The sequence below is a fragment of the Cydia fagiglandana genome, chromosome 13 (genome assembly GCF_963556715.1).
Source record: "Cydia fagiglandana chromosome 13, ilCydFagi1.1, whole genome shotgun sequence".
NCBI classification, from domain to species: Eukaryota; Metazoa; Arthropoda; class Insecta; order Lepidoptera; family Tortricidae; genus Cydia; species Cydia fagiglandana.
The window spans coordinates 10,163,868-10,181,011 of NC_085944.1; the positions used below are offsets into that span (position 1 = coordinate 10,163,868).

General features: G+C 37.8%; 3 protein-coding genes across 4 annotated transcripts; 2 read left to right on the plus strand and 1 right to left on the minus strand.

Annotated features, from left to right (window-relative positions):
- The first annotated feature begins 360 nt into the window (after positions 1-360).
- On the plus strand, positions 361-5,185 carry LOC134670235 (RNA-binding protein with serine-rich domain 1-B-like). Of its 2 annotated transcripts, XM_063527955.1 has the most exons (8): positions 361-474; positions 558-665; positions 1,211-1,342; positions 1,840-1,983; positions 2,437-2,678; positions 3,033-3,156; positions 4,216-4,314; positions 5,056-5,185. In XM_063527955.1, coding segments are annotated over exons 1-8 (894 nt in total). In that variant the 5' UTR covers positions 361-472; the 3' UTR covers positions 5,099-5,185. The 2 variants fall into 2 exon arrangements, with proteins under 2 accessions (XP_063384025.1, XP_063384026.1); XM_063527956.1 differs by lacking the exon at positions 5,056-5,185 and having other exon boundaries at positions 4,216-5,035.
- Positions 5,175-12,868, minus strand: LOC134670233 (cell cycle checkpoint protein RAD17). Its single transcript, XM_063527954.1, has 10 exons — positions 12,752-12,868; positions 12,323-12,433; positions 11,929-12,229; positions 11,318-11,483; positions 10,849-10,977; positions 10,140-10,321; positions 9,590-9,754; positions 7,757-7,950; positions 5,449-5,570; positions 5,175-5,364 (listed from the first exon to the last, which is right to left on the minus strand). The coding sequence occupies exons 1-10, from the start codon at positions 12,764-12,766 to the stop codon at positions 5,259-5,261; spliced, it is 1,491 nt and encodes a 496-aa protein (XP_063384024.1). The 5' UTR covers positions 12,767-12,868; the 3' UTR covers positions 5,175-5,258.
- Positions 12,869-13,292: 424 nt separating this feature from the next.
- LOC134670236 (NADH-quinone oxidoreductase subunit B 2-like) lies at positions 13,293-16,819 on the plus strand. Its single transcript, XM_063527957.1, has 4 exons — positions 13,293-13,417; positions 13,522-13,829; positions 15,693-15,881; positions 16,576-16,819. The coding sequence occupies exons 2-4, from the start codon at positions 13,528-13,530 to the stop codon at positions 16,712-16,714; spliced, it is 630 nt and encodes a 209-aa protein (XP_063384027.1). The 5' UTR covers positions 13,293-13,417; positions 13,522-13,527; the 3' UTR covers positions 16,715-16,819.
- The last annotated feature ends 325 nt before the right edge of the window (positions 16,820-17,144 follow it).

Consider the following 17,144-nt stretch of genomic DNA (forward strand, 5'->3'; position numbering starts at 1 on the left):
GGCAACAGTGACAGCTCGCTGAGACACCGTCTTTATATATTATAAGTCTATGGCCTTCAAATTTATGTCGGTTGACTTTGCCAAAAACACTTTCGGCCTTTTGTAAATAATTAATTGTTTTTTTTTTATGTAATTTGTTGTTTGTATTTATTGTAAATGTCCGACACTTTTGTTATATGGATTGATAGTTTTTTTAAGTTGTGTGTGTAATATTTTATGTAGTTAAGGTTCTAATATTATAATTGTTTATGTAATATTCATGTTTAAGCTGATGGCCGTGTTGCCAATGCTTCAATAAATTAAAAAAAAAAAAATTATGTCGCCTGGCAGCATACAAAGAACGAATGGAATGAATGACTTGAATGAGTGGATGGTTAAAAAAAAGATGGTGGACAGGATTGGTTGCCGGCCGAATTGAATTGATACGACGCGAGTTGTAAATTTGATATAATTTGTGTGATTTGACTACATAATGTAAGTTTCTATCAAATGTGTTGTTTTTGTGATATATAAAATATAAATTGTGTATGGGTAATCGAATGAGTTTCATGTTTAAGGGCTCGCAATAAATCACCATCAGCTACGTCGGATAAAGACAAGAAGAAACCAAAGGATAAGAAGAAAAAGGACGATTCAGGATCCAGTAGCAGCGATAGTAGCGGCAGGTAGATCTTTTTAAGTATTACATTTTGCGGAAACGAATCGTCATTTATCTGAATTTACCAGAATATAACACTTAATTTTAGGTTATGTACGGACGCTGCTGCATCTAGAATGCACAGTAAGAGGCCTACCTAGTAGGTACGGTTAAATTTACAAGCATAAACCGCATAAAAGCTGTGCTTCAGCGGTCAGTAATCGTGTCAGTTTTTTTCCGTTTAGTTAAATATGCTTTCCCGCCGTTGGCTTTGTGCTCAGTCCTTTTGTATAGTGTGTATAATATAAATAAACGGGCCGAACTTGTGTAAATAAAAAAACTGAGGTGTGACAATCCCATTAATGTTAAAAAGAGAAATTGCAGCTCAAAATAAAGCTACTCTTAATAACAGATACAAACACATCTGTAATACCATGGTTGCAATACCATGAATAAATGATTACACGTTAATTTGCTCCCCAATATCAAACCATACTAATTGCTGTAGGGTATTAGGAACAAAATATATCCCTAAAACATTTTTTTTTAAAAAGTACTTACTGTTATTCCCAGTTCATCAGAGAGCAGTTCATCAAGGTCATCGTCTCGGTCCTCCTCAAGTAGTTCCGGCAGCTCCTCAAGATCTTCTTCCTCGTCCAGCTCATCCAGCAGCAGTAGCAATGACCGCTCCAGGGCCAAGAAGAAGTAAGTTTTATTAACCTTTTGAATGCCAAACGGCGCATGCATTTGCCAACACAGGGGTAAAATTTAGTTATATGAATAAATAATGCCAACCTAAAAGTGCAGCTGTAGCTGCCATGTATTGGCACCATGTAGGGGTCAAAGCTGACTACTGTTCATGCGCCTATTGTCTCCTATGAACATTTTGGCATCTAGCTGAGAATGACTCGAGATGATGTGGTGTGCACCAATGATTTGCACTGACCATTAAAGGAGGGTCAGGTTGACACTATAACCAATCGTGCAAACTTAGACAGAACAAGATTTCTGCAACTAACCATAATTCATCATGCATTCAATCTTAGCTAGGATGGAACCCATGCTTGGCCATTAGTTATGCATAAGGTGACTAATATTTTTTTATCAATGCAGAAACAACCACATTCTCTAAATTAAGCTATAAGAAATTTTACAATAAATATTATTACAGATTTGGTCTTAAAATACAATGTTTTATCCAGGACATCACCACAGAAGAGTCCAGTGAAGGATCGTCGAGAGCCGGACCGGGAGAAGCTTCGGGACAGATCACCGCTTGGAGACAAGAAGAAGATCTCGGCTCCATCATCTAATGACAAGGCGAAAAGCAAGGACAAGCATGACAGGTATGAAACGTAGAAATGTCAGTTGCAGATTTCAAATCTTTTAGTTGATTCTGGTATGTGATATGTTATGAGTGTCTATTTACCAGTCGCTTTTCGTAAAGGAAAACATAGTGTGGAAACCGGATTTGTACCAATAAGGCCTAGTTTCTCCTCTGGGTTGAGAGGTTCTGGGTAGTCACTTTCGTAAAAAGTGCCGACGCCCCATTCTTGGGATTAGTTGACACCAGGCTTCCATGAGCCGTGGCAAAAAGCCCGAATAGATTATGATGACATTGTTATGTATGATCATTTGGTCATTTATCTTATTTCAATCACACAATAAAACTGTATTTGCATGTACATGTACTTAACGCAAATAAATAAATACAATACAATACAATACATGTCCTGCCTCAAAAGAATCAAAAGTTATGTTGTATAGTAAATATAGAGTTGACTCATCTTTTTTTTTAGATCTCCAGCAAGAAAAAAGAGAGAGCGTTCACCGCCGCCGCGTCCTACACGCATCCACATCGGACGATTGACTCTGAATGTCACCAAAGACCATCTTCAAGAGATATTCTCAACATACGGCACTGTGAAAACTATAGAGTTCCCGATGGATCGCCTGCATCCGCACAACAGTCGCGGATACGCCTACGTGGAGTACACGAATGCCGACGAAGCAGAAAATGCAATGAAACATATGGATGGAGGTACATAATTTATTAGTGTTGTATGCAGTTTATGTTATAAAACAAATAGTGATATTATTGTACGATCAAGTTTTTAAGTCACAGTTGTTTCCCAAAACATGTAATAGATTTGATGTATCCACTGATGATGATTGATGATTTCCAATTCATCCAATGATGAATGAATGATGATTTTCAATCCATCCATCCAATTCATCAATTAAATTAAAAGCATGTACGTGTGTGACCTTTTACACACGCACTAATTGATGAAGAAGGAACGGGAGGGTGATGCGATTATGATCATGCATTGTAGACTCGCTGGCATGCTTAACATGATTGGAATAAATGTAAAAAGCGAGCATGTGGTTCCAGGGCAGATCGACGGGCAGGAGATCACGGCGGCGCCGGTGCTGATCCCGTCGCGGCCGCGCCGCGTGTCGCCCGCGCCGCGCCCGCCGCCCCGCCACGCCCCGCTCCGCCGACACTCGCCGCCGAGGTACCTACATCTGCGTCTGCATTGCTAGTGATAATGCTATTTTCGTGCTATATTTTACTTCTATTTAGAGTAATTATTTTCGCCGGATCGAGATCGGTCGAGCAGCTCGATGAGACAAATGCACATCTAACAAAATTGACCTTCAAGTCGCAAGCCGCGGGCAAAAACTTAACGATTCGGACGTCTTTTGCACAATATTAATTCTACCACACTAATTCCTGAAGCTAAAGGAAACAAAAATATTGGTATTATACATTTTAGATGCATTCGTACACATGATAAGTCGGGGGATAAGAGCCAGGGATTATTTCCGTACACGGCGGGAAGAAGTTGATATCTGGCGGGAAAAAAATGAAGAAATTTGAACCTTATGTAATTACATAAGGTAATTTTAAGTTCAAATTCCTTCGGTAGAATATCGCGAGTTATCAACTTCTTCCCGCCTTGTACGAATTTATGACTCAATAAAAGAACGTGCAAATGACCGAGACTTCAATACCAATCGATCAAGTTAACGATGGGTTAATAGAAACATTTACTAACAAGTATATATAGGTATCTGTTGTGGCGCGTTTCATTTTCGTGTCGTAGTGTTTTAAGGTGAATTTACATTACGAAATTAGTGTCATGAAATTGGTTTTGTGACATTAGTTTTACCAACAGTTTCACGTGTAATTTAGTACTTTCATAATGCATGCATTAATTTCACGAATGCAAATCAGTTTCGTGCTCTGCGCGATTTTTTGGTGAAATTAGTGTCATGAAACTAATTTCGTAGTGTAAATGCGACGTGAAAATTTAGTGTCGCGAAAGTGTCTGCGCTTTGCGGACGTGTAGCTTCGATGCTGATGGGGCCATGGTCACTGCGATACTGTGAATTACACGACACTAATTATTTCACAAAATTACTTCCGCATATATCGAAACTACTTTCGTGAAACTGATTTCAACATGCATGACACTAATTTCGTAATGTAAATCCCGCTTTATAGTCCATGCAATGCAGTACGAGTATGTATAGTTTAGCGTATGATATTAAAGTGTATATGTCCCTTGCAGGTACCGCCGCCGCAGCCCTGTGCGCCGCCGCTCGCCGCCGCGGCGCCGGCGCACGCGCTCGCGCTCCCCGCGCCCCGCGCCGCGCCGCCGCCGCTCCAGGTCCTCCTCCTCCTCCTCCCGCTAGTCGCCCCACACCCCCACCCCTCCACACACACACGCGCACCCGGTGCGACTCACACCGGTAGACTAGTTTCCTGTAGGTGATGTTGTTTCGTGGCAGTCGTGTTCTTAATTGACTGGACTTATTTGAACTTTTAAACTAACAAAAGAACTTTTGTTAAAGTTTCGATTATTGCATAATATGATAATTGATGACATAGTTTATATTTTATTGAACATTGTTGATGTTTACTTACTAGGAAACTAGCCTGTATTACACAATGAAATACATAGTTGGTATTGGAGGTTTGGTACATTTTAATCCGGGCGATAATTACTTGTTCTAAAGTTAATGTTAGCTTCGAAGACATCAAACCGATAAAATTACAAGCATCTGGAGAAAAGTATACCAAAATTAACTCCATCTCACGACACATTCCAGAGCCTTCACATGAGGTAAGTATGAATCCGATTCCCTCTCTATTGGTATAAACTGGTGCTGTAGATTCTACAGAAAGGTAAGTATAGTGTCATGAATGCAATGGTTATAATTAACTTGCAAATTTCTCATTATAAAAGCTTGCAAAATGGAAACTGAAACAGTGAATGATCAGTGAAGCTCCAAATGAACTGAATATTGGTGAAGTGTTCAATGTATCTCAGTACCAATTTTTATTTGTATAATCAGAGACATTTGACTTTAATAAATTGTAATACTAATCTTTTTTTTATTTTCCTCAGATCCCAAGCTCCCACATCTGTTACAGTCTTAAGAGCTGTTTAAGATACATTCCCTTGGCGTAATAATAATTTCTTTAAGATTTAATATTGTAAGAATGTTGGGCAAATAAATAATAGTGTAAAAAACATTATGGTTTTATTTAAAATATTACAGACATAAAATTAATAAACACTTGTACCTAGGTATTTTCAATAACTTAGTGTCATTGTTGTTTGCCTATTATTTTACAATATGTTTGATAATCTGCTACTAAAATTTTTCCCTTGTATAAATAGTTTGGTTCTAGTAAAGGTAATTCTTGTAGTGATCTGAAAAAAGTACAGAACATAGTAGGTATATAAAATCGCACCAATAAATGTGCAGTAAATTTAGGTAAGTAACCAAGTACTCACGGGTATTGAATTTTCATGTTCTTTGGCCCTCTAACTGGATTCCATGCAGATACTGGTGCCTTATTAGCTACCATCAGTCCAGCGACAGCAGTGTATAGTCCATGTTCTTGACACATCTTTTCCTGAAAATCGAATAATTTGTGTTATATAAAATGAGTTATTATGCAGTTTGAGGAGATAGTCACGAACATCAGGCGGGTACAGTAAAGGGCCAAAAAGAATGCACATCGAGCTTTAGAAAGAGGCAATCGGCTAATTTCGACTTCGTATAGCGATATCTGTGTCGCACACACCATGACGTTTGTTTTGTCAGTCATGGTTCAAATGCGAGAGAGTGCAGTCGCCTATCTAAGTCAATATATATATAGAGCTGCTAAAACCCCTATAAAATTAAATTTGTACTATGGCATCTATAGGGAAAAAAGGTAAGCCGTTACTCTACCAGTCACGCGAAATTATCCACAATGTTTATAAATATTTTTTATCTGAAGCCAACCAATTTAAAAAACATGAGGATGTTAATGTAAGTAATTATTTAGGTTCAACAGAGATTTGTCATTACAATATTACACTTTTTGTCGATCTTATATATTTATAAAATATATATTTATGAAGATTATTTTTCCCTGACAAGAATATAGCAATAATTAAAAATAGTTACATCGTGTTTTACAGCTCTGTATATTTCATGTGAAATCAAAACAAAACAACAATAAAGTACTTAGTTCTAAATTCAAATTCTGATAAACGACTAACCTAATAATTGATGTACATGGAAATGAGCATTCGTTTGTGTTCGGAAATGCGATGATTGCCGATGTTAGGGAATGCAATACCGGGATACCAGGATCCCGAAATACCGGGATCCCGCATGCAATTTGCGGGATTAATCCCGCTCGTAAATTAAGCGGGATCCCGCGGGATTTGCGGGATCGAAGAGCGACGTGGTTCTTACGTGTTACTACAAGGAACACAGGTTCGGGCACGTGCCTACTGGCGAAAATTCTTCACGGAGCCTAAATGCATCTATGGAGGAAAGGGGTAATGACACGGAAGAGCATTTTGCCCGAATTTGTCTATTTATTTCATCACACTTGCTCGTAAAAGGTGTTATTTTACGTAGGCGACGTCCGTTAATCTTAAATTTGTACCCAGGGAATTTTGTTATGTAGGTACGTCCGAAATTAGGCAGATTTTTTATTGTTTTCCCTCTTTTTTCCTCACAGGTGTGATGAAAAACATTGTGTGTGCCACGAGTGGTACAGGACTTACGAAATCGCGTTAATTAAGCCTTTACACACGTTCTTAAATTCTTGATTACTGTCATTATACCGTATTATTTTTATACAAAATTTACTATAGTAATTTTAGTTTACTTTTTGTTTTCAACCTTCAAATTTAGTACTAATTCGTAAAACTGTATACTAACTTGCGGGATCCCGCAAATACCGGGATCCCGCGGGACTTAAAATGGCAATCCCGCGGAATACCGGGATTGAGTTCTTCATGCGGGATTGCATTCCCTAGCCGATGTGCATTCTTTTTGGCCCTTTACTGTACCAGAGAACGAGCCGTCTCAATAGAGGGTATTGCTGCAATGTTCTACCGCCAGAGTGCAGCACTAAGCTATACAAGTCACAGATAATAAAGTATGACGTTGATGCATCAAGGCGGTTTGTTAACAAGGGCCTACCGGGAAATCGAAATTCAGTTATTGGCCTCTTTATCGCTCGATTATGCAAGAGAGATAGACAGGTTGGATAACGAAATTTCGATTTTCTTGTTTCGCGGTAGACCCCCAGATTGTGATGGATAGTGGTAGTGGCGCCCCCTACGCAGAGTTTTGCGTATTATTCCCTATTGCCGCGTGGAGCAGCTTGGTCCGTGTATAGATCGTGTCATTCACGACGACGCGCAAATTTGTCAAATCTAACCTTCAATGCCGTGACAATACGAACCCAAGTCACGCGGCCTCGTGAATGACACGATCTAGCTAACAGATTTAAACCCAGATTGCTCACTCCGTACATCAGTTTTGGTACCAAAAAAACTAATATTTTCATAGTCGATATCTAGCATCGAGTAGCGAAATTATCAGCACTGCTAAGTAGCAGTAGTAGTACTGTCAAGTGACAATAGATGTAGCACCGATCAGAAAGTGCAATGCTCAACATCATAAGACTTTCTTCGCTGCTCTATGAAACTGAAAATATTAGTCTTTTTGGTACCAAAACTGATATATGGAGTGAGTACTCTTGTCTTACTATATTTCTCTATGCCCAGGGGTCTACATTTGCCATGAACTTACCCGCCACTCTCCCAACATGAAGTCTGCGTCACTCAGACTTAGGGCAGCTCCAACCACATGGTCAATCGAGGAGTAGTGACTCAAATAGTTTTCTTCGAGGAAATTCACAAACGAACTGGGCTGACTTAAAAATTGATCTATTATCTCTGCAGGGCGGTGTGTCAACTGTTTGATTCCATTTTCGCTTACCACAACTAAAAAATGAAAAGGAATCGGTAGATAGCAAATAGAGCAATTACTAGGAACTACAGTGTTTTTTTACAAGCTTTTTAGGGTTCCGTACCTCAAAAGGAAAAAACGGAACCTTTATAGGATCACTCGTGCGTCTGTCTGTCCGTCCGTCTGTCACAGCTAATTTGCTCCGAAACTACTGGGCCAATTAAGCTGAAATTTGGTACAGATATGTAAGTCTGTGACCCAAAGACGGATATGTAACGTCAACAAATGAATTTTAAACATAAGGGCTACTTTTGGGGGGTAAAAGATAAAATTTAAAAACAAAGTTTTGCAAACTATATCGTGTTACATATCAAATGAAAGAGCTCATTGTGGGAATTTCAAATATTTTTTTTTTATAAATTTACGATATAAAGTTTAGAAGTTATTCAAGAAAATAGACAAAAAATGACCATCCCCCCCCCTCTATTTCCGAAACTACAGGGTCTAAAATTCTGAAAAAAATACACAAAATAGTCCTTTACCTAAAGATGACAGGAAAACCTATGAGAAATCTACAGTCAAGCGTGAGTCGGATTTAAGAACAAAAATGCTTTTTTGGTTTTTTAGGGACAGCCGCAATGGTTTAAGTGAAACGGGATGTAGACAGCTATTGCGAAGGCCCTAGGCCGATATCCGCATAAGGCCGAAGGCCCGAAGCGTCCCGAAGAGGCGTGCCTTTAGCTTCAAGCCTGAGTCGGAAATGTCGGAATGACGACAAAAAATGCGATTAGGCTCTATCTGGCACACAGCCGGCGCATTGGTACTTGTAGTAATGATTGATTAGGTTACTATTGTTATGTGTTTTAAAAAGCACTATACAGGATGGCCAAAAAATTAACTATGTGAATTCCCGTTGCCAACGTGCAACCCCGAAATTGCGAGGAAAAATTTGGCTGTTTCATACATTTTGGCTGGTCCATTTTCTATGGGAGGATACATTTTTTTTTCGCGATTTCGGGGTTGGTCCCATAATAAAAGTTGTAAAGCTCAGTATAATCCGAAAACCTCCCCGGCTACGGGAATGCACTTATTTTTTGGCCACCTCGGTCTTCAGTCTTCGCATTTGGACACTTACTACTGTTCGGTATTTAATCTTCCTATCTACCTAAGAAGCTACTTTGCATAGTTGCAGAGATATAAGCCATCACGCCAGAAAACTTCATGTTACATCTGGTTTGTGACTGACCCATTCGGGTTTTTCAAGACGTTTCACTCACGTCACGTTTCATGTACTTACAAAAAAAATTTTTTGAAAATTGTGTGATCTACGGAACCCTTGAAACGCGAGTCCGAACTCGCACTTGACCAGTTTTTTTTTAGTGTTAACCCTGGGGTCAATATTGTTTGAGGATTCCACAGCTTTAGAGAAATTAATATTGCACGAGTTGCAGTCGCCGCGAGCACTCGAGCCTGAGGAAGGACCCCCGACGGGCCCGAAACATGTCGCCAATAGCGACTAAAAATTCATGTGAGTGAAACCGTTGTCGTATAAACAATTTGAAATGAATATTATTTAACATCAATTAAAGGATTCAGGAGTATTCCCTGAAATTAACAAAATTTTCTATATAATGTGGAATTAATTGTTACCCGTTACCAAGTTTTAAAGCTTACCTTTTGGGTTTAGTACTCTTCCTACGCCATGCAGAATGCTAACAGTTTGGTCTTTCCCTAGAGAGACGAATTTACTTGATGGTGGCTTTTTCTTACTATTTGCAGTCTTCTTATTTTTCATTTCCTTCTCAATAATAACATCAGTCTCTAAACTTTGATAGGAACCTGTAATTATACTTTAACTTTAATTAACCCTTAACAGGCAAATCTAATCACATTTTCGGGAAGTGACTGTTCTTCAATTTTAAATGAATCACTTAAACTTAAGAATTTGTAATATATTTGTAAGCAAATATTGTCAGTAGAAAAAACAGCAAATTTAAAAATTGTATGCGCGAAGGGTTATCGTCCCATAAAAAAATTTGAACATCGCGCCTTTTTCTACTGACAAGATTTGCTTGACCAAGTACTTATATTTAGATTTTTTGGGAAAACCTTATAGTTTCTTGTGGCCTGTAAAAAGGTTAAACCTTAGAATACAACATTAAACAGTAAGTAGGTATTACTGAAGTTTTGGTAAATTGTGTGATCAGGTTAAAAACAATTATACCTTTTAGACAAGCAAAATGTAGGTTCAACACAGCCGATCTTACATCCCCTGCTGAAGAATTAACGACGCAGTCTACCAGTTCGGCTGTTGGTTTGTTGTACATGTTGGTATGATTTTTACTAATGATTTCTGAAACTCGCTTTAAGGCAGATTTTAGTCCTGTAACTGATACTGCATTCAATCTGAAATTAAAACCAGGCGTGGCTCACTCCGCGATTTCGTCGCTTTGCTACAGGTAGCTAAAAGTACATCCGTTCGACCCCAATTTTGGGGTTTGTCAGAAGCCGCGCGTGGCGCTGTCGCCACCTAGCGGCCATATCTGTGCTGATCGTCACAGACGCGTTTTGTTAGAGAGTGAGTCTTCTGTACCTAGTACTATTATTTATTCTGTGATTAAAACATGATATTTAAGGTGTATTCGGGTAATACCGAATGTCGGATAATTCCGAACTTCAGATGAAAATCACCCTTAATTCCATCATAATAAAAGTCTCTTTTCGGAATTATCCGACAGTTTTCGACATTCGGAATTACCCGAGTAAACCTTACTTATTAAACAACAATTACATATGTAACGAAAAATTATTTAGACTTAGCACAAACATATACTGATTTTGAGATACAGCTATAGCAAATGCTTTCAAGCTCTATGTCGTGAACATTAGCAGGATTAAAATGTATAAAACATAAAAAATAAAGAAAATATTACGTGATATGATGTATCTTGAATTGTTCCTTCAAACTTGGTGTAAATAAATTTGCAGCAGTATTCTTACTGTCTGTGTGGCTTTCTGAACATATAAAAACAATGGGTGATTTGGCTCTTTGTTTATAATGACTGAAAAAGAGTACAATATTAGTAATTCTGGCAGTCAAGTTAAAAGTATTGACACCAATCATTGAGTTATGATTACGAGTACTTCATATAGAGAAGCCATACCAAACAATAAAATTGTCGCAATCGCAACCTGTAGGCGAGGGGAGCGGGGCGTGAAACACGCGACCAAAACCTCATAAGCTCCTTGAAATTCATGGCGCTTACGCGTTTAGGTCGCGAGATTTACGCTCCGCTTCCATAGTTTGTTGTCGGCCGGCGCAAAATACTGGTTCTCTGTGCCAGTTCATAGTAATAATAGTTCAATGACACCACTCAGTTTTGAGTGCAAATATTAACTTACTGTAGAACATCAGTAAATTCAGACGGTGTTCTTATAAATGTATTTGGTAAATCTTCGACCAACACCAGTTTGCTACTGTTGTTATCTAATAGAGATGTAAAATTAGCTGCATTCAATATGAAATCAAGGAATTTGGTAGATTGTTTTTCTTTAAACTGGTAATCTCCTGAAAATTAAAGAGACAAGGGTAAATATTTAGTGACAGTTACTTAATTGAATCGGATTATAGGGCTAGAACAGAGCTCTTGTTTAACTAAATCTTAAAAAAGGTAAAATTTCCTTCCTAACAAGCAAGGCACTCTTCATAGACAACAAAATTATTATGAAAAGTAGAAGCACAACATTAGGAAAGATGGGGATATTGAGGAAAGTTACCCTGTACATCAGCGGTGGGCAACATGCAGCCCACAAACCTTTTACTTGCGGCGTGCGAGCCTTCCTGGCGTTTTTGTATGTACCTAATATTACCAAATGACAATGTCTGATAAAGTCTTAAATATAAGCAAAGTGCAGCCCGTGTCCACTTCATTAGCTACTATGTGGCCCTTGGCTTCTAAAGGGTTGCCAACCACTGCTGTACATGTTAAGAGAAGATGGATTGGCAATCATACCATATTCTGTAGGTATATCAATATCCAGGGGTGTAATCCACTCTGTGACTTTCACTTTGTATTTAGCAGCTAGTGTCCGCACTGTAATAGTCTTCCCGCATCCTACAGGGCCAGTAAGAAGTAATATCTCGCTGTTATTGTGTTGTATATTGGATTTTAACCAGTCCTCAATTTCTTGTATCTTTTTACCATTAACAGCTAAGTCTTCTGTTGTCACTGGATCAAAGTTCTTCATCCAATTCTTGTGATCAATGTTAATAGGGGTTTTATCAGCAGTGCCTGATGTGTTACTGCACGTATTCTGAAAGCATGTGAAAGTTTGTAAGAACAAAAAATAATAGTTATAAGTACCTATAAAGCTTTTATACAGCAGAATACAAGAGATCTTCAGTACCTCTTTGACGGGGGTTCTAGAATTAGGCAAGGTTCCATCTTTGCTTTTTCGCCGCTTCGCAGGAGGAACATCATCTTCGAAGTCGAAGATAGGCTTGAACCATTTCTTTTCCTGTTAACAATTTTCAATATTGGAAACCACGGGTGACCCTAGGGCTGGCTCATTCCTAGGCCAAAGAATAGGCATAGCTATTCAGCGTGGGAATGTAGCCAGCCTTATGGGTACCCTTCCGCAGGGGACAGATCTGGGGGACCTAAGGTAGGTGGGTAAGTTTTATTTATTTATTTTATTAGTTTTAATTTATTTAGTTTATACTTAATTTTAATAATAGTTTGTATAAGTTTTGCTATTGAATAAATTACCAAATTATTTAGGAAATGAACAATCAAACATTAGTTAATTAAATGCACATTTATTAACGTGTATTACTTTTTGAATGGACATTGTTGACCTCAATCTATCATTAATATTCAAACGATTTTGGACAGAATAACATAAATATTGAATTGAATCAATTGAACTCCAATTTTCAACGTATTTACACCATATTGACATTGACAGTCAGCTGAGCTGAGACTTGACAATTTGAAGGGATATTTTTCTTCAATGTGTCGATAACAGGTGCTTAAATAAATAATTAACTTATAACTGTTAAGTGCCTGTGTATCTTGACTATAACATATAATAATTGTCAGAGACTTAAATTTCCATGTTCTTTTTTTAAACAATCCTCAAGAACCTAGAACATAAATAAACATAGGTTTTTAGAAAAATACACCAAATGATATACTAATTCGTTTACGAGGTATGTAGACCAACAAAATTATTCTTGAGTTAGGTATTAAACTTGCAAATAACACCTATTATTTTTAAACAGTACTACTTTCACTATAAATTAAGTGAAACTGTATATTTTTATTACTTTGTTTTTAATAATGAGTCGACGAATCTAAAAATATTATGCGTAGTTTTTATACGATTAGCCAACTTCACAAACACAACACTTGTCTGTTCTTACGTAAATTTTGTGTATTAAAATTTTATTTTATAAGCGTACAGTGGCATAATTTTATCGAGTAGTTTGTGTGAAGGCTTGTAAGTTCGTCAGCATGTTAATACGCCTGTTTATGTTTGCACTAAATGGAATTTAATGCGTAGTACATGTATCTACATAAGTACATAACCAAAACATTTTTCAGGTAATCATGCAGGCTATTAAAGCGCTGGGAGCGACGGCTCCTAAAGCTCTTTCTGTGGTGAAGAAAGGTGCTTTTGCTCCCATCGTTGATCAAGTCCGTCAAACCCATTTGCCAGCTCCGAAGCCGAACGAGAAGCGCCCATACTCTCCCTTCCAGGATGCTAGTAACCTGGCAGAGATTGCGGTGGCCAGGCTTGACGACCTCCTCAACTGGGGAAGGAAGGGCTCCATGTGGCCTATGACCTTTGGTTTAGCTTGCTGTGCCGTGGAAATGATGCACATCGCCGCGCCTCGCTATGATATGGACAGGTACTTATGAAGTATTGGGATGAAAAATTTATTGAATACCCTTATTTGGTGCTTCAACTACGCCTAGATCATATAGGATCAAACACAAGTGAAGTTTAGCAAGTTTTCAATGTGTTTGGTTAAAACCCCTGGCCTGGGCGGCCACAATGCTTCTAGAAGGGGTCCACAAATATCAAATATCAAATATCAAATATCAACATTTATTCAGCAAATAGGCCACAAGGGCACTTTTACACGTCAACATTGAATTTACATAAAAGCAAAAATAATAACATCAACAATTTTATAAATTAAAACTAACAATTCAATCTAACGTATTACAATTACTAAGAGATGTATATGGTCTCTTAATGTCGAATTACATACAAAATACAGATAAAAAAACACACACAAAAAATCTATAATATTTAGAGGTGTAAATGTCTCTAGGTGTCAGAACTATAAGATTATATAGTTTATCAAGTTATCCTTAGAGATGTATAGGGTCTCCAAGAGTCAATATCCTGTATAATTAATACATTCATTAAAAGAAAAGAAACATACGAGAACAGAATGAGGCGTCTCACTGTAATTAATTAATAAAAGTTACTAAGTATAATAGCTCGTGTTAGCTTAACAGACCAGTCTCCACAAACAGCACCCGTTCACGAGTATGACGCGTATCTCAGCCATCGCCTCCCTCAACCTTCATTCGGGAAAGTGGCGACCCGATCAACAACGCCACCGTAAGCAAAGACTTTTAAGCGAGCATGACATGTTCAAGCTACCGGCCTATATTAATATTAAAATAGTAATAACATGTAGCTGTAAGACACGGCATTTTGTGCTCATATGTTACATAAAAAGACAGTAATATAGCTTCACATAATTACTAGCCTAAGTTGACTTAGAGATGTAAAGGTCTCTAAGTGTCAGAAACATTAAAAATATAGGTAAGTATGTACAATCAAAAATAAAAATCAAATAAATAAATATGTACTTAGAGATGTATAAGGTCTCCAAGTGTCCAAAACTAAAATTAAATTAAACAATATAATCAAGCGAGAACATCATTGTCTCATGTGTCAATTCTACTGGACACTAGCATATTTAATTCAGTGTAAAAAAAAAACAATATTTATTTAATTCTTATTATACTAATGAAACCAATCAAGCTACCGGCTTAAAAGCATCTCTATCGTTTATAAAATCATTTACAGTGTAGTACGCCTTACATAACAAGGAGTGCTTAATGTGCGACTTAAATTTGTGAAGTGGTAAATTCACTACATCAGTGGGGACTTTGTTATAAAAACGTGTACAGTTCCCGACGAAAGACGTACTAACCTTACGGAGGCGGTGCAAAGGCTTGCAGATAATAAATACAGGTGGCATATGCAGAGAGGGGGTAATATAAAAACTTTTTTGTTCTAAGGGAGGTTAAAATGCTAAAGCAATTAAAAGCCAAAATCAACTAAGGTGCTAATCAAGAAAAAGACCCTACATGTATTGTGTGTACATGTGATCTGCTATGTACACCAACTTAAAAATCACTTAACATCAGAATAAGGATTTCTAGATACAGATAGCTTAGCCTAAATTTAGTTTAGTTTAGTTTGTAAGATTTTCATTTAAGTATATTTTCGGTTACTTTGTATGTAACTTTGGTAGGAAGAGCGGGATCTCCTGCCGCAAGTATAATTTTACTTACTTGGAGATTCCAACCATAATTTGTTGTACACAATATTGTAACCAATAAACGCTTTTTCATTTTCATTTTCATTTTTTCAGATAGTCCAGATTGTCTTAGTAATGGAATTTAGTGGCCTGGCCTTTTAATTTGAGGACACAAATTTATTTACCATGTTATGTTTTCCATTACAGATATGGTGTAGTATTCCGTGCATCACCTCGCCAGTCTGATGTCATGATTGTCGCTGGGACACTGACTAACAAAATGGCACCGGCTCTTAGGAAAGTATATGACCAGATGCCTGATCCCAGATGGGTCATTTCCATGGGAAGCTGCGCTAATGGTGGTGGATATTACCACTACTCCTATTCTGTTGTGAGGTAATCATTGGTCCCCATTAACAGATATTATTCAAAAATAAAATTATGTAGTGTATTTCTACTACTGCCACCCTAAGCAAAAGTGCAATAACTCACTTTGGAATGTCATGTCATATCATTTGTATACCTAATAGTTCTATTGTTTTCCTGAAATATGTGCTACAATTATTGCAAGAGATTTCAAAATGAGTTATTAGTCTTTCTAGTTCATGAGCCATGCAAGTTTCAAAATTTTCCTGTTTCCGAAGTTACCACAATACCTTATTAACATCTGGTTTGGCTATCAAACTCGGTGGCACCATTCTTTCTTACACTACACCTCTCTTTGTTCGCGAGCTCGTATATCCCAGATACTAAAATGCTGGGACCCCTCAACCTCTTCCCAGATAAAAAGCCTTTATATGACTTAGTCGTTTATCGAATAGCCGCAATGATTTGCTTTTCCTTTGAATTGATTAACCATTCATTTGACTTAGCTCTAGGAAGGGGTTTCCCTTCAGAGTTACTGCTACAAATGAAAGAGTATCCCATATCTAATTCAAAAACGCTAGACACCCAGTCCTTCACTTTAAAAGATGGCATAAGCGTTATAATGGATACCCGTTTATGCCATTCAAATACTTATTGCTCGATTCTTATCTTCAAGTTCCTTACTACCAATTGAGTACTTACTGAATACCTTATTTCATTTCAGGGGTTGTGATAGAATCGTGCCCGTCGACATCTACGTACCCGGATGCCCGCCATCAGCGGAAGCCTTACTCTATGGTGTACTTCAATTGCAAAAGAAAGTCAAGAGAATGAAAACTATTCAAATCTGGTACAGGAAGTGAAGAACTATTAAATACATTGTGGTTAAATCAAAACATAGACAATTTTTTATTTATATGTACATAATCTCTTCTAGCAGTAAATACATCGTGTAGTTGCAGCAGTAACACTGTTTTATTTAAGAATAAATTTACCTTTTATTACTATTCGCAGCCAACAATAAGAGTGTGAAGTGTGGCGTTGCACTTGCCCCAGGCGTGGCTCACTCCGCGATTTCGTCGTTTTGCTACAGATAGCTAAAAATACATCCGTTCCACACCAATTTTGGTCGCTAGCCATAAGCTGCGCGTGGCGCTGTCGCCACCTAGCGGCCATATCTGTGCTGATCGTAACAGACGCGTTTTGTTAGAGTAAGTCTTCTGTACCTAGTACTATTAGTAGAAGAGCCGGCCGCAAATTTTCTAACCGACTTGATACCACGATGAAATGCAC

Bases quoted from the DNA above. Each gene is read 5' to 3' on its own strand.
- LOC134670233 (XM_063527954.1), bottom strand. The intron at 9,755-10,139 runs GTATAATTGTTT...GTATAATTACAG, and splicing joins ACATTTTGCTTGTCTAAAAG to GTTCCTATCAAAGTTTAGAG. The intron at 5,571-7,756 runs GTAAGTTCATGG...TTCGATTTTCAG, and splicing joins TCATGTTGGGAGAGTGGCGG to GAAAAGATGTGTCAAGAACA.
- LOC134670235 (XM_063527955.1), top strand. The intron at 1,984-2,436 runs GTATGAAACGTA...CTTTTTTTTTAG, and splicing joins AGCAAGGACAAGCATGACAG to ATCTCCAGCAAGAAAAAAGA. The intron at 2,679-3,032 runs GTACATAATTTA...ATGTGGTTCCAG, and splicing joins AATGAAACATATGGATGGAG to GGCAGATCGACGGGCAGGAG.
- LOC134670236 (XM_063527957.1), top strand. From the start codon at position 13,528: ATGCAGGCTATTAAAGCGCTGGGAGCGACGGCTCCTAAAGCTCTTTCT. The intron at 13,830-15,692 runs GTACTTATGAAG...TTTCCATTACAG, and splicing joins CCTCGCTATGATATGGACAG to ATATGGTGTAGTATTCCGTG. The intron at 15,882-16,575 runs GTAATCATTGGT...ATTTCATTTCAG, and splicing joins TACTCCTATTCTGTTGTGAG to GGGTTGTGATAGAATCGTGC.